At 31.6% G+C, this 16,858-nt stretch overlaps 1 protein-coding gene across 2 annotated transcripts in view; it reads left to right on the forward strand.

Moving 5' to 3' along the window:
- LOC145668392 (uncharacterized) overlaps positions 1–15,277 on the forward strand; it is a 193,239-nt gene extending 177,962 nt beyond the window's left edge. Inside the window, exons 6-8 of one of the 2 annotated variants that reach the window (XM_081736180.1) lie at positions 9,493–9,623; positions 11,700–11,873; positions 13,998–15,277. In XM_081736180.1, coding sequence (XP_081592306.1) covers positions 9,493–9,623; positions 11,700–11,873; positions 13,998–14,159 — 467 coding nt within the window. In that variant the 3' untranslated portion in view covers positions 14,160–15,277. The remainder of the gene's footprint in view (positions 1–9,492; positions 9,624–11,699; positions 11,874–13,997) is intronic. The other variant, XM_081736181.1, reaches the window with a different exon arrangement.
- Positions 15,278–16,858: the final 1,581 nt, after the last annotated feature.

Here is a 16,858-nt window from a genome sequence, read left to right on the forward strand (position 1 = left end):
GGAAAAAATAGAATGCAAAATAAGAAAGAGCCAACTTTGAAAACGTTTTACACCAAACGAATACTAAATCCTGACGACAAAATGTACTTGTTTTCACCAGCATTTTCAACTGTGCCTTTTAATCAAGAGAGTTATTCATCAACTACATGGTAAATGTAGATGATTAAAATTTACGGATAACTTCTTTATATGTATTGAAAAACAATGTGTGACATACAATAGTTTCATATTTCGTTTTTTTACATTTTAATTTTGTAATTAGTATAATGAGGGAAATCCAATAGCAAAATGGTAATTTCTGCCTTTCGAGATGGGATTTTATAATGTCTGTGGTTGGCATCACTGGGGATGGGTACAGGTACTAGTATGGATTAAGTCAATTTCACATGAACCATAAACATTATTCATTATATATCTCGGCCCTATGAATTTTTTTCTTTAAAGCACAATATTTCAAGTAAACGACAATATGCTAATGCAACAATGGAAGCTTCGTGGGCATATTAAAGTTATAATTTATTGTAATCAGAACTCCATAATAAATTACAACTCCTGTTTCAACTGTCCTGCGGATTCAGTTTGTTTCCAGAATAAAACGAATCAAGCAAGTGATTTTAGCTTTAATCTAAGGTCTAAGCTACTCGTCTGACACAAATTAATTGAAATCTGGACGCAATCATTACGATGTAATCTGCATACAATTTGTGAAACTGGTAGGTTACATCCTAATGGTAGTTGAGAGTAGTTGAGAGCAGAAGTTACTACGAAACTTCCGCAATATTAAGTAACAAATTATAAATGCAATCTTTTTATCTTACAACAACAAACTAGAGGAAAAAATCGGTTATATCCTTTTTTTAAAACAGATCTCATTACTCTGGTGTTTCCAGCTTTTTCCATAATAATCGTGTAATCTTGTTATGAGAAATCAATCGTATCTCTAAAAAAAAGAAACTACATATATACTGTTCGCTGGTATTTATTGAGGAAGGGCTCCGAAGCTTTCAGGGGGTTCAAATTTAATATGAGGATATATTATATTAACATTTGTAAAATTACCCCGAAAATAAGACTAAATTTACAGAAAACTCAAGATTTCGAGGGAAAGAGGTCCAGATCCTCAGCGTACTACGTCTGTGATTGACATTATATTTAATCTGCAACTCCTGGAAGTTTTCTAAGTTACGTGAAAATAGAACTCATGAACAGAGAAATATTATTTCACAAAATCAATGCCATTTAAATAGCATGGACAACCAAGTTGTGCATCCATTTGAAACAAATGACTGCTATTATAAGCAAAAAAAAAAAAAAAAACTAGAATCAAGATTTATATCAATCACTCCAAGAAGAGAAGTTGCAGAAGGTATTATCTCTACTGAAGTGAGTAGCTCTTTTGGAAGAAAGTTGCATTATACGAATAGATGACAAGAAGATGCATTTTTTTTTTTTTTTTTTTTTTTTAGTTTTACAAAAGTATATATTGGTTTGTTTGCTTTAGTAACATATCATTTAGTATGATTTTCTGGTACATGTATTGAGATGAATAAAGAGTACATAAACGGGAAAATACTACGTGAACCATGTTGAATTTTGTGAGCCGCTTGTTCTATAGATTTTTCTTTCTTTTTTAAAAAAAGGAAGGAAGAAGGAACATAACAGCAGGAAGGAAGAGAGAATAATCGATGCATATATGCATTCTTCTTCACATTCCAATGAGAACGTCGCTCCTCAGACGGATTATGTTATTCTTTGTATCTTGGTTGAAAACGACAGTAAATCACTTTGGTTTTGTTACTGACCACTTCGCCAAGCTGGCGCCACTAGTCATTTCTTCTTTTTGTTAAGATGTCCACGGGATAGGATTAGACGTAAAAAGAGCCTGATAGATCTTGAATAACCTTTATGCAAGAAGAATAACTGCTTTCGACGCATGAAGTATAAAGAAGTTCAACAGAGGTGAAAGTAAATTCCATTGGCTTCGTGCAAGTAAATACAAGAGATTTTTATTATTATTATTATTTCCCTCTCGTAAAGTCTCTAAACGGGAACAACAGAATATTTATCATTTTTCTCCGATGGACAAGTCAAAAGATGAAAATACCTAACTCAAAATATCTATTACATGCAACTTATGATTTAATCTATTTAGCCGCGACAGTCTTTAATATTTACTACAAACACTAAAGACTGCTAGTGAATACTAAATATATTCTAGTCAGTACTAAATTTGAAAACAAATTTATATATAAAATTATTAAATTGTTTTTTCCAGTACAACGAGATACTTTGTATAAATTGATAATTACTTGTATTTTTGGGCAGAAAGTGCTTCTACATAAGCACTATACCAGATATAATGTTAATTTAAAAATAACAAAAGAAGAATGTTTTTAATATATGTAAGAAACATACATTATTGTATAATTAGTTGCTATGTAGTTGTTTATAGATACCTAACAAACATGTACGATTGCAAGACAGTCTGTGTGCATATTCGTTCAAAGAGAATCAACGAATAAAATTGTTTAATACGTATCATCGTTTTGTAATTTCAGTATAAAAGGTGAGAATACTAGTAAATGTAATCACGGAAGATATTTTAAGGTGTGAATAATTATACTACCACTAAAAATCTACTTATATTAGTAGCCGAACCAGGGTTAACGATTACCTTTGGTGAATCGTTGTAAAAATTTTGGTTTACCTCACCCGGGAATCTTGTAAATTCATATCCCGAAGTAAAGTAAGGGTGAATTTACTTCTGTAATAAGGTTAATGACTACGAACTTGACAAGACTTAAAAGTGGTAGAATAATCACAAGAAAAATGAACGGTGAGGCAATGGAGAAAGAAACCAGTGATAGTGATAACGGTGAACAAAATCCAGCACCAGAAATGACATTAGAAGACAGAATCATACTAGCTTTACAGCGGCATGAACAAAGCCTAAAAGACGATATGGAAGCCCTGAAGCAAAATTTGGCGCAGATGTACAGCAGACAATATGAGGAATTAAAGCAGATGATACAGCAGAAATCCAAGGAATCCAGCCGACGGTATGAAGAAATTAAGACGTTGCTGATTAAAGATAATACATGTCATAACAACATGGTTAATGATTGTGTGGAAGTTCCTTGTTTACAAGAGATGACCCCGCCTTCACCCGTATTTGATGAGGACATTATTTTGGAAGAAATCCATCCGAAAAATGAGGACATTATTTTGGAAGAAATCCATCCGAAAAATGAGGACATTATTTTGGAAGAAATCCATCCGAAGAATACAATTGAGCGGAAAAGAGACGGTGGATCTACACATAACGCCGTAGATAGGAATGGTAACTCAACAAGAACACGGAATGATAAAAGGAAGGTAAAGTTAAGCGTAAATATGAGTGAAATACGTGTTATGAATAAATGCATTGGTAAATGTAACGAAAATGCCACTTCTTTCCTAGAAAAATTTCAGGACGAGTGCAATATAATGTGTATAGATAGATGGCAATATATGAAACTAATCCCTCATTTATTACTCTCACCGAATCATCAAGCGGGAGTAGATAAAATTAAAAACAATTCAGATCATTTTGTACCTGTTCGAAATCTAAATATCCGTAGTGTGAACGATACGGAACAAAACCTAAATCGAGTAAATTCAAGCAATCAGAACGAGCAAAATAGGCAAAGCCATGTTGGAATCAACCTAACCTAACCAATCGTGACAATAATTATGTCAGATCACTCAACCGAAGTAGACACAAAAACAATCGAAATACATGGCGAAATTCCAGGAATACAAATCCTATGTATAGACATAATCGTTGTTCAAGAGATGGCACTTCGTATCAAAATCAGAATCACGACGCAATACATGTACAAAATAGTACGGAACCTAATCATAATTGTGCAGTACAATGTACCTTATTAGGATCATATGCAAGTACAAATTTAAACTGACTCTAGTTAACGAAGTAAGGGTTAAACCCATACCAGCTATAGATTCTTAAGAACATTTTATTTTTAAGTTTATGTGTTAATATCAATAATGAAAACAATTCTTATGACTTTGATATACAAGCACTATACTTGATAGGATTAGTTAATGGACTCATAAATATTTTATCACATTTGTTTCAACAAATGATAATTTTCAAATGATTTTAATTCTTTCTTGTTAATATGAAGAATTATAGTTCGATTCATTAAAAGCAAAGGTTATTTATAGTATATTTTATTTGTGTTGAAACTTAATTGTCAAAGATTATGTTAAGTATAAGGTTCATTATATTAAGCTAATTATCCGACAACTGTCTTCATGCACCATCTTATATGTTACTTGAATAAGATTCTTCTATATTCTGACGCCTAATTGATACAATGCATACTGTAAAATATCATTTAAAGTAATCACTATATAATGCGCCCTTGATCATGGTGACTCATGTTTTAAAATGTAATTGCTTCTTACTATTTTGAATTCGTACCCTTCGTTAATTATATAAATAAGCGACGACGTTTTAATAATAATAAAATATATATATATTAATGTAATAAAGGATAAATGATAATGAAATGAAAGATTTATTATAAATGTATTTATATGAATGAAAATAAATAATGTTATATATATGCGAGGGTCGATCAAAATGTATAGGACATAATTAATGGAATATTGTTCTTATAAACGGACCAGTGGTTCTTAAATATAAAAGTCAAGCTCCCTTGTAACTTTTATATTCAGTCCCATCGTCGGGCGACATTTTATACAACGAGATACTTTGTATAAATTGATAATTACTTGTATTTTTGGGCAGAAAGTGCTTCTACATAAGCACTATACCAGATATAATGTTAATTTAAAAATAACAAAAGAAGAATGTTTTTAATATATGTAAGAAACATACATTATTGTATAATTAGTTGCTATGTAGTTGTTTATAGATACCTAACAAACATGTACGATTGCAAGACAGTCTGTGTGCATATTCGTTCAAAGAGAATCAACGAATAAAATTGTTTAATACGTATCATCGTTTTGCAATTTCAGTATAAAAGGTGAGAATACTAGTAAATGTAATCCCGGAAGATATTTTAAGGTGTGAATAATTATACTACCACTAAAAATCTACTTATATTAGTAGCCGAACCAGGGTTAACGATTACCTTTGGTGAATCGTTGTACCAGTGAATAATCTTGTTCACTGAGAAATATATAGAAAGGAAGGAGGAATATATAGAAACTGGAATCTTTACTTCTGTGTGCTTTGATGAAGTAAATTATTTTTGTTCTTAAAATTGTTAGGCCCTATATTCCTGAAGCTACCTTCGAACTTTAACTTAGTTTCTGGGAAATTAAGGAAGTAAAATATTTAGAGCATAATAGTTTATATTGGCTATGCAAATTTAAAAAATGACATAAGATCCCGTGCTCATCACTTTTTTGGGAAAAAGTCTCATTCTGAACTTTTATGCATTCTGGCGTTTCGAATCGTACGAACGAATTGCGAATTTAAAAATAAATATACTCACTCAAGAAGATATAATGTGAAAGATTGGGTTCACACGGAACATGGAATCAAATAGTAATTTCACAAAACCAGGAATAACGTTAAGTCCGACAGTCACTTGCTGCAAGTTTCCAAAATTCTCGTCCACTACGAATCTCAACTATTTTAGTCTTGACATAGGAACTATTTTAATATTGTCTATCATAGGCTTATGCAAGGAGGGAGGGCTCTGGGTTTAATCTACGGATCTCTTGAACAAGATATGGAAAAACAAACGTTTACTATATATATAAGGTACAAAAGTCATGCTTGTCCTAAAATAAAATGGAGTGCTTAAACTCTCTCCTTTAGCGAAATTCTGCGTACTTCACTGTCTCATCAATTATGCTCTTTTCTCTCCTTTCTTTTTCCTTTCATCGTACCTTCGATCATGTCTTTTAGAATATTTTTTAAAACAATATTATAATCATTTCTTTCCTTCTTTATAATTATACCTAATATTGTACTTTTACCTTTCTCTACTAATCCTAACATTTCCTAATTGGTTTTACGTTCAACTCAGCAATTTTCTTCATTCTTCTCCACACCCACATTTTGAAATACCTTGTTGTTTCTAGTGTTGCAATGTTTCTGCCCCGTAAAGTACAATGCATTACACGAAATATATTTAATTACATAAGTCTTGTTTTTTTCTAAACTGTTTACAGTGAAGAATTTTAATGAATTGTTAATATATTATGAATATGTTGATTGATTGATTGATTGATTAGTGTAGTGTCCCTTTAAGTAGCGAGGTTATATAAGATGTGGATCTACAGCTTATGTGGGATCCGAACCACATGTACTCCCACCGGGAATCGAAGCAGAGTTTCCCACACAAAAGATGTGTAGCTAACCATATAATTATGAAATATGTGCCAAAAGGCCAACTTGGGGTTGGTTTTACCCCATTATTTTAAACGAATTTTCATTCTAAGTTTAAAAGAATGTACCCACCAAATTTTATCCAAATCTAATAAATTGTACGAAAATTATCGTGGAACGTACAGACACACAAATGTATCTTGAATGGAATGGCACAAGCTTGCTTTAATAATAATAATAATAATAATAATAATAATAATAATAATAATAATAATAATAATAATAATAATAATAATAATAATAATAGTAATAATAATAATAATAATAATAATGTCACAGTACTCATATACATGGGAACTTCTTTTCTCTGCTGTTTCAAAGAGGAAGGTGAAACAGGAAATTAAATAAACGGAGCAAAGAATAGATTATGAATTAGGTTTAGAGGTATCACTATAGAACTAGTAGTTATGGCTTTATTATATACCGTAGATATTCATTTGCACACGTCAATTAATATTCCTCTATATAAGGAGATTCCTAACTTCATTGTACATGTATATATTTTGCATGTACGCTGCTTAGTCTAATAAATATTGTAGATCTAACTTTTGTTATTGATTATTGCAGATTATTGCAAAAGAAGGGAGAGTGAGCTTCAGTGCTCACATAAGATTCTTGTAATAAATGTTCAATATAACTGTCAGAATCGCACTAATAAGAGGACTGGTCATGTAGTCAAAGATTAATTTCTGCAGTTTTAAAAGTGAAAATTACTGTTAAAATAATATCTTGTCAAAGCTTTACATTTTCATTTGCTGTTCAAGTCCGCCCATCCTATCAAAATATTTTAGCGGCATTCGTAAATATGCAGCTAACTTCCTTCAGTTGTAGAAAGAATGGGTATTTCCAAGCATTTCCAGAGGGGTGGGTGGATCCTATTTGGATTCAATGAAGTTAAAATCGTAAAGTTAAGGGCACATGTATGCCTCAGGATTTGATCTTGTATGTTCTTTTAGTCTGAAGCTACAGCTACAGATCTTTAAAACAGAATATTCTCGTCAACGTGTGAACGAATAACAACAAAATTATAACCGTTTATTCATTATAACCGTGAAATCGATGCTCCTATTGAATCCAACTCCTACACATTACTCTAGCAACGGTTTATCTAACAAGCGCACACAGTGTGACAGAAGCAAAGCAAAGCCTACATTAGTTACAGAAATAGCCGTTAGAGGATGCCGATATCCTTGAAGGAGCATGACCAATACCACGTGCAACGCCTTTCCCTGAGGCGAAGGTTTGGCTAAGGCACAAGGACGGCTACATGCGGTTACTTGGTTCGACCTCAGCAAAATTGACCGATACCACACTTCAATATCAATCTCCAATCATTACATTTTTGTTAGTATCATAATTTTCTGGAACACGGAAATTATGTTGAACAATTATTTCGTATGATGTAAATAGTTCCTTTTCACATATAGTGTTATCTTAACCCGTTTTAATATGGTATCAATAAATCCATAAACCCATTTAACATATTAGAAACAACTCTGAACAGTAGTCTACTTGAACCTGTCTTATGCTTCATTATCATTCCCCAATAAAACATATGAATCGATTTGACAAAAATCGAGATATAGTCAACATTGTTAATGTAACTGGAACAAAATTATCTTAGTAATTAGAAATAATTAAGATTTCTTGAAGAAAGTCGAAACTAAGAAAAGGTAATGAACATTAATACTTTTTATTTTGACACCAGCAGTCTTTTTATTAAAATACTACTACTACTACTACTACTACTACTACTACTACTACTACTACTACTACTACTACTACTACTACTACTACTACTACTACTACTAATAATAATAATAATAATAATAATAATAATATTGGTACATTCATTTTATAAAACATAGATCTGCAGTATTGCCTGTTCTTCTCTGACGGTAATTATGTCGTACACTTTTCATACTTTTCATGTGTAATAGACCATAAAGATTATTTAGCAATTCTTGTTAACAATTCTTCAACTTTTTCAAGTCTTGGGCTATTGCCTTTCATGATCCATTTCTTCCACTTTTTTTCTTATTGTTTCCACTTTTTTTGCAAATCACCTTTTATGCGTCTTTCAGGACTTCCGTGCTTTTTCGTTAATTCGATGAGACGTGTTCCAAATAGCATGATTTGTTTCTAAGTTTTTAATTTTTTGAAACAACTTCCATGAAACACCACCATTTCTTTATGCTTGGCTGTCGAAATTTACGAAACTCAGTTACTATAAAACTAAGATGCATATACTTGACTATAATACACAAAATAATTAGAATATTCAATTTATAAAAATATAATTATAAATTAAAAAAAAAAAAACAAGTCTTAGGTGCACTCGAGACAAGTCTAAAAAACAAAGTCTAGTTTTTCCAGTAGATACATATAGAGTTCTGAACAAATATGGATATCCACATCAATATAGCTCTTTGCGGATGTACACTCATGTCCAAAATGATTGTCGCATGTCTATAAATATGTTGTAGGAATATAATTTGATCACGAATTCGCCCGGTATTTCTTATAATGTTAGTATGTGTATAATCGGCAAAGACATGTATGTGGCAAGTTTCATGTCAAAAGAGCAGTAAATAAGAACAATAAAACGAAAATAAAACTTTCTTGTCCATTTAGCAACATTGTTTTACTCATTCTAATTTTCGTATTATAATGCTTTTCCTATGAAATTTAGCACAATATACATTTCCCGATTATACACATAGTATCAGTATTAAAAGTACCCTACAAAATCATTATCAAATTATATTCTTACAAGAAGACAGCTATAGATATGCAACAATCATTTTGAACATGAGTGTACGTGACATAGGGTTTCCACTTTTCCTGAACAAATTTACCGGATCTCCTTACAATAAAATCCGGACATGAAACAAGTCCGGATTCAAAACGGTAACGCTATAAAATTGTGATGGTATAAAATAAATTATTGATATTAAAGCAGAGGAACCGACAAGTTTTAAGTCGGAATATTTTAATATGATTGTTCATCTTTTCAAGTACTTCATAGTCTTAATTAACATTTCTGTTTTATTTTCCAGTGCTACCACGTCGAGTGGAACCCACAGCTACAATTGCAGAGGAAAATCTACTTTTACCACAGTGGGCAATAGCTGTAATTGTAATCGGACTTGCATCACTTCTCTTTGTTATAATATTTGGTGTTACTGTGGTAAGTAGCATATATTATGTAAAGAGTACGAATACATGTGCCACCTTAAAGCCTCTCTCTATCACACACGAAGTAAATAACAGTTATATAATGGCAGTCCGTTCCTTTCTAAGTATATAAACAAAGTAAGTCCCACTGGTTCTTTCACCTGTAAACTTCTGCATTTGAGATTTTGTTGCCTTTCTTCTCTGCATTCTTCACTTAAAGATAATCCAAAATGAGACTAAAGGTCTGAGATCAAACTAGAGACCCTCCATATCAGAGGACCGTGCTTTATCATAAAGCCATTGTGCTTCTTCAAAGTATTACACGTAATTTTAAAAATCGCTGTATTGGACTTCTTCAGTTGATCCTACATCTTCAATAACAAATTTAATACAGGGTGCGGGAAAAATAACTTGGAATTTTTAATTCTCTAATATTACTGATTTCATGTTGAAAATAGTGCAATAATATTAAGTATTCATAAAATTTTACCTTGTCTACTTCACATAGTTCAATTGTTAACTGCTGGAAGCCGCACACGCGATGCGAATAAACACGGTAGACCGCTTATCTGGTTATGAACGAGGTCAGTTCGCACCCCGAAAAGTTCAATATGACAGGGAGCTATGAAAGTGGATTATCAAGGCATACATATGATTTTGCATAAAGAACTTAATTTTCGCCCATGGAAATTCATGGAAGCACGGATTCAAGAGATTATTGTGTACCAATTGACTATCTTCAGAAAAGGTATCAATTACTGGCATATCTCTGGACGTTTAAAGAAGCTGGTTAACAACATAGATGCCTATGTTGAGATTTAACATATTCTTTTGTTTTCTTATTTAACGAATGACATGTACATGCTTTTATGATGAAAAGAATTAATCTTACAGAATTTATAACCTTTTAAAAAAAATATCTAGTTATTTTTCACCCATCTTATATATTAACTAGTTTTATTCTGTAGAAAGTACTATTTTTCGTAGTATTCATCGATTTGAAGTAAATGTATTGATCAGTAAGTGGAGAATTTTAGATTAAATCGTATTTCAATCTTTCATTGCAGAAACACTTTCATAATTTAATTATTATTTTAAATTAAGTTTTGGCTTTGCCTAAATCTATTAAACGTATAATTTCACTAATTATATATATATATATATATATATATATATATATATATATATATATATATATATATATATATATATATATATATATATATAGGCAATGCTTCTACTTTTCTGTTAGTTTGTTAGAGTCAAAACTTGTAAATTTTACGCACTTTCATTCTAGCTAGAGCCATGAAATCTTGTACAGATACGTAAATCCAATGACAATACAATATTTTCACATAATTTTCGCTCAAACGTATCGTTTTACTGTAAAATAAATTACTACAAATGTATTTAGATTGCGTACATGAGTAGACAACGTTAGTTAATTAAGCATTACTTCAATAGATAGCAGTGGTTCAACGCTGCTTCAAAATCTTCATGTGACACCATTAACTGGAAAGTTATTGCCTTTCACGAGTATTCTTCTACTCGTTCGAACCAATGTATTATGAAGTTAAGGTAGTTAGGAGTAAATGATTGCACATGTATTTATAATAAATAAACTAATAACCGTAGAATAAACTTTTGAAAACAATACCTTTATAAAATATATTAAAAAGAAGAATATATATATTTCTGGTGCAGTAAAACGAACAAATGTGAGTACGACTAAAAGCATTGGGTGCTTTTCCTAACGTCGAAGCATCAAGTTTTTATCGATATTCGAGAAGTGGCTTGCTATAATCCATTATAACTCGAGGATCCATGCTGTTAGGTGATTATTACATGTACTCAATTAGAGACTTACTAGATAGTCCATAATAGAAACCTTAAACATTAAATCGCACCAAATGCTTTTAGCTTTAATTTCATATCTTAATTTTACACACAAGAAAAACTCCTGTTTAAACATAATTTTTTGAAGCGACAATATACACACACATTACATTTATCTTTCAATAATTTGTTACATTAATGTGTAAACAAATGAAAATACTTCAATACATATTTGTTTTATTATTATTTTCAGTTGGTGAATCGACACAAAAACGCAAAGAAGAAGCAACCTATTCCGTTGACGGAAGAGATGCTTAATGAATTGAACAAAAACCACATGGGAGGCTTCGATAATTATGGTGCCGATGATTTATACAATATGGATGACGTATGGAACGATAAAGTCTATGATAAGAAATCAAACAAGGTTTGGCTGTATTTAGTTTTTTACTTTTATGATTTTCAAATATCTTTATATGGATAGGTTCAAAAGCGCAAACCATCTGATACAATTTAAAGCTGTAATGCTGCAGATATAAAACCTATGAAAACTGTTGGCTATTGTCACTTATTTTTCTAAATTAAAGCTCTAGAGACATTAATCACAAAATGGTAATCCTTACACTATTTAAAAGCGAATTTTCTTCTGTATGACAGAAGAAACAGGATTACTGAACCGTGTACAGGATTACTGAAATATTTCTGTTCGTTTCAAACTTATAATCAACTAAAATATGAGAAGAACTTTGTAAAATACTATAAACGAAATAGCCTATCAGAATAACCGAAGAATATAAATCAAAAATAAAATTCTTATATTTGTAAACTATCTACCGACTGTATCAATGACTACGATTCCGAAGAAACTATAAATACCAAGCCCGTACATAGACGTATTACTTTTGTAGAAACCTTTTGAAGAACAAGCCTGTCTTAAAATAGGCATAATATGCTATTATTAAAAAAAACATAATTTAGGCGAGCAGTTGATAGGCGTAGTCTCAGAAGATTCAAAAGCAATGTAATTTTCTTCATGGCAGAAAGCATTTTAAATTAGTACGTATTTATCAATTTATTCAGGACATATACCCGAAGAGCTTGTATCAAATAAGTATCCTCTTCTGATGTTGTGTTCACACCGTTCAACATACAATGCAATTGACTTTTAACACGTTATGTACGGGTTGGATTATTGTTGACAGCACAAAGTATTTAGTCTTGTCACAATTATTAGGGACTAAATTGTTTCCCTTAAAATTTTGGAAACTTTACAAATACATTTAAAGGTAAGGAAACACGGAAACAAAACTTTAAAAATGAGTAATCTACAACCCATTCTGCTCTAAATTGCGTTTCTTCTACACGTTAAACCAATTAAATTGTAAAATTATATATTCTAATAACAAAACTCGAAATATTTTATATATTTTTTTTTTCTGTATCTAACCTGTAAGTAATATCAATAAGACTTGAAATTACGCTACAGTTAGTTAACACGAAATCTCGGAAGTATCTAAGCACATAAAGGTAAAGTTACATTGTGATTAGTCACCTTACTTTATCTAGACACACTCTGAAATGGGAACCTAGTACAAGTAAAACATTTCTGTTTGATATGTATTTTACGTACTAATTTCATGCAAATTTGTCCATGATTATTCGGGCCTGCGGTCTAATTACTTCCCTTTTACAATATTCAGTATATAAGATAATTATTTAGTTATGTATCGCATTCAGTATCAAATTGCAGTGAACTGTTATTTAAATTTATCATATAGTTAAGTAGTTTACATATGAGAATCAGAGTGCACTTTAAAACTTCTCTTAGAGGCATCTTCTGTCCATACATTGGCAAAATCATGTCTCCTCTGCTGTGACTATGATAACATCTAAATTTCCTGTTCAGTTTGCAGACATGGTACATGGTACAACCATCAATGAACTATGACCTTACACGTTACACTTCAAACATGAGATTATTCTACCAATATATAGGTTAAGCTCGAAGATTTTAAGTTTTCAATATTTGCTCAATTACAATTTGAAAATTTAATGAAAAAATATAAAGAATAAACGGTATATATAAGGCGTTTTGGGTAGTAAGAGCAAGCTCAACAAAGCATTCCTCCATCAATTAATTATTATTGCTATTATTATTATTATTATTATTATTAAATTGGTTAAACAAAAAAAATCCGATGTAGAATTCGCCCTTAATACACGAGAGGTCTCACATAACACCGAAAGCACATTTATGAAATTTACATATATAATCGTTTTATGCATATTGAAATAACAGATACATCAGGTGAATTAACGAGACTTGATTCCTTGTCTTCCGCTTATTAGACATATTGTTCTATTAATTAAGCTACCGACACGACTAGATCAGTTTTTGTTATTATTTCCTTATGTTATTCCACCATTGTTCTGTGCCTACTGGTGTTTAATACGAATAAAAGGTACTTGCATTATTAATATACTTTAGTACATAAAATATTTCAAATACTTGTATTATTAACGTTCTTTCTTTCTCTTTCACTACTTTTAGCAGAGATCTTCAAGCTCGGGTAAAGGCAATAGCACCCCGAACTTATACGACAGCTGGAAAACAGAGTGGAATGGTTATTATTACAACGCCTACTACGGCAATGGAAGCAACGCCAGCGGCGGTTACGGAAGACGACGATCGGATTACGACACAAACTTCTGAATTTTAATGTTTCTTAAATCTCTTGAAAAATACTCAGAATCAGAGCGCCTTTGAGATTTATATTCTATCGGAAGGTATCAATTCCTAGTAACAGTGAAGAGATCTTAAAAAAAATAGAAAAAAATAGAGGGCGTATAGATAAAGACTTGTACTCTAGTCACTCTACAGCTGTTGTCTGTTTGATACGATGAGATATCAATCAATTCTTTCTTGTGACCGAACTGTGATATGCTTTAGGGAAGGAACGTGTTTTGTTATCTGAACGAAAACTATTTTTTAACTCCTTCCATTGAAGATAGAGGAAAACGATTATCAGTTATTTTGGGAAGAACGTCACAAAAAATACACTATATTGGGGTTAGCGTGTGTTGATTTTATGTTGTACTCTTTGGTGCTAAAATATGAATGCGTGTCTTGAATGCAAGTGCAAATTTATTCATTGTTGTATAAGTGTGTGTTTTACAGAAGATGTAGAAAAAGGCTTGCTTGATATATTTAAAACATGACTAAGAACATCTTCTAAATATGATGTTGATTATGTGCTCTATCAATGGTTCAATGTTGCAACATATTACTTCAGTAATTGAGAAAAGTGTGTTGGAATACATTTCTGTGTGAGAACGGCTTATACTTCTAAAAACCGAACATTCTGATAGAAAACATTAATGAAAATGCAGTGGTGAAGTGTATGATAATGAAAGTATGACTGAACTATGAATACAATGCGAACACTTAAAAATATATATATATTATATCGAAAATCAAGTGTCCATTGGTTAACGACGAATCATGACATTAAATCACACACTTGATTCTAAATGCCATTATTATCTCAGTAATACATGTCCTGTAATATATTTTTGAAATACATATATAGATTATGTAAAGACAACTGAATTGTTCTCAATACGTGTACAATATTCACAGAAAATTATACGAATACGAAAAATGACAAGTATTTTTTTGTAATTACATGATAATAATGATAAAATTTATGAATGATATGTTTCAATTATATTTTTGTGCATTTTATGTCATTTGTGATCAAGCTGTGTTATGTAAATTGGATGATTTCATTTGGTCTAATAACAAACAATAAATTATACTATTTTCAATATCTTGTTTTAATAAAAGTTTACTTCCTCAATAGCATATTCATCACAACAAATTCTCAGTACACTATAGTAATTCCTATACATCTGTAAAGGTAGCCTCTTCTATAAGTGATGATCATGCTTAGTTTGGCTATACTTTTGTCTTACACAGAAGATTTAAGTAGTTTTATAGTAAAATTTATGAGCCTGAAATTTGCCATGAAGCACACATTTTATACTGAAAACAGGTTCTGCATCATACATGTTTCATTAAAATCTAAAGAAAGATATTTTGAGCTGCGCACGAAGGCAGCACTTTTAATCTGATGACGTTACTGTTTCAAATCCATGGTAAGGGTGCATTATCTGCTCAACCACGTTCATTACCTTTTTCGTATCTGCAACCAATCAGAGAATCAGCCTCAATGTTGTAGATTTGATGGTACTGACATCAATCATGAAGCCTGCCCCACACCAACAAACCATCATTGTCATATTAATCTATCTCTCTGATGTTCGATTAGAGAGTATTCGATTGTGTTCGACTCTCGCCAGATAAATACCTACCTAGCAGTTAGGGCTAAATACCGGTCTCATGTAAATTTGTGACCCCACACTTCCTCAACCAGGTCCTCGCGACGCATCAACTATTCGTCGGAATTAATTTCATATGAATGACATAACTCTTTCGAGATATTCATGGATCAGAATATTTCTTGCTGTGTCTCGCATGCATCCATTCGACCAATCGCTCTCAATTTCAGTGAAAGCTTAAGTGCTGTCTTTGAGCTACGACAACGTGAAACAAACACAATTAGCACGACGAATACAACCTCCTCTGCATTTGAACGATGTGCTGTTTGCCATTCAGACTATGAAGTATTTTGCGCCATATTGTGACGGCATACACGACATCTTTCGAAAATCATTCGGTTGTGGTGTAACATGTCATGTATTTCCCTAAAAAAATTGTTAATCCTCCCATGATTAGGGTTGAAATCAGTCAAGTATATTCCAAACTTGCAGTTTCTACATCTACAAACTGTGATAAAACAATTTTCCATGATAAGATTTGCAAACAATATTCCATTCTAATGGAATATAACATAATTTTCTTTTCAGATTTCCCAATCACTCCTACTGTTACGAATTAAAATTAGTCAAAATAAGGGGTGAATTTACCATATCTTAATATATATGCCCCCTATGTTACTGTGGGTAATATTTTGCATTTCCCCTTCTGTGTCTTTCACGAATTTCTTTGAACTGAAAAGTCTTGCACGAAATTCGAACAGCTCGCATGAGATTTTAATGAAGCTACAAGCCCATCCTTTTTCTTTCCTTCTAAGGCAAATATAAACACAATTTATTTTAAATAAGAAATCTAAACACGAAATTTCATGTCACTAACTTTAAGAGATTTTAAGATACGAACATGTTATAATAATTGCCATTTCCACTCCCACCCCCTACTTCCTCCGTGTCGAATTTTCAAATATTCTTTCTAAGTCACAAATTCTATACACTGTTCAAGTTTCTAGCTTAAACAGTTTGGCCTGGGTGTTGATCAGTGAATGAGTTAATCAAGACTTCTATCTACGTGAA

The sequence above is a fragment of the Thermobia domestica genome, chromosome 13 (genome assembly GCF_964235325.1).
Source record: "Thermobia domestica chromosome 13, izTheDome1.hap1.1, whole genome shotgun sequence".
NCBI classification, from domain to species: domain Eukaryota; kingdom Metazoa; phylum Arthropoda; class Insecta; order Zygentoma; family Lepismatidae; genus Thermobia; species Thermobia domestica.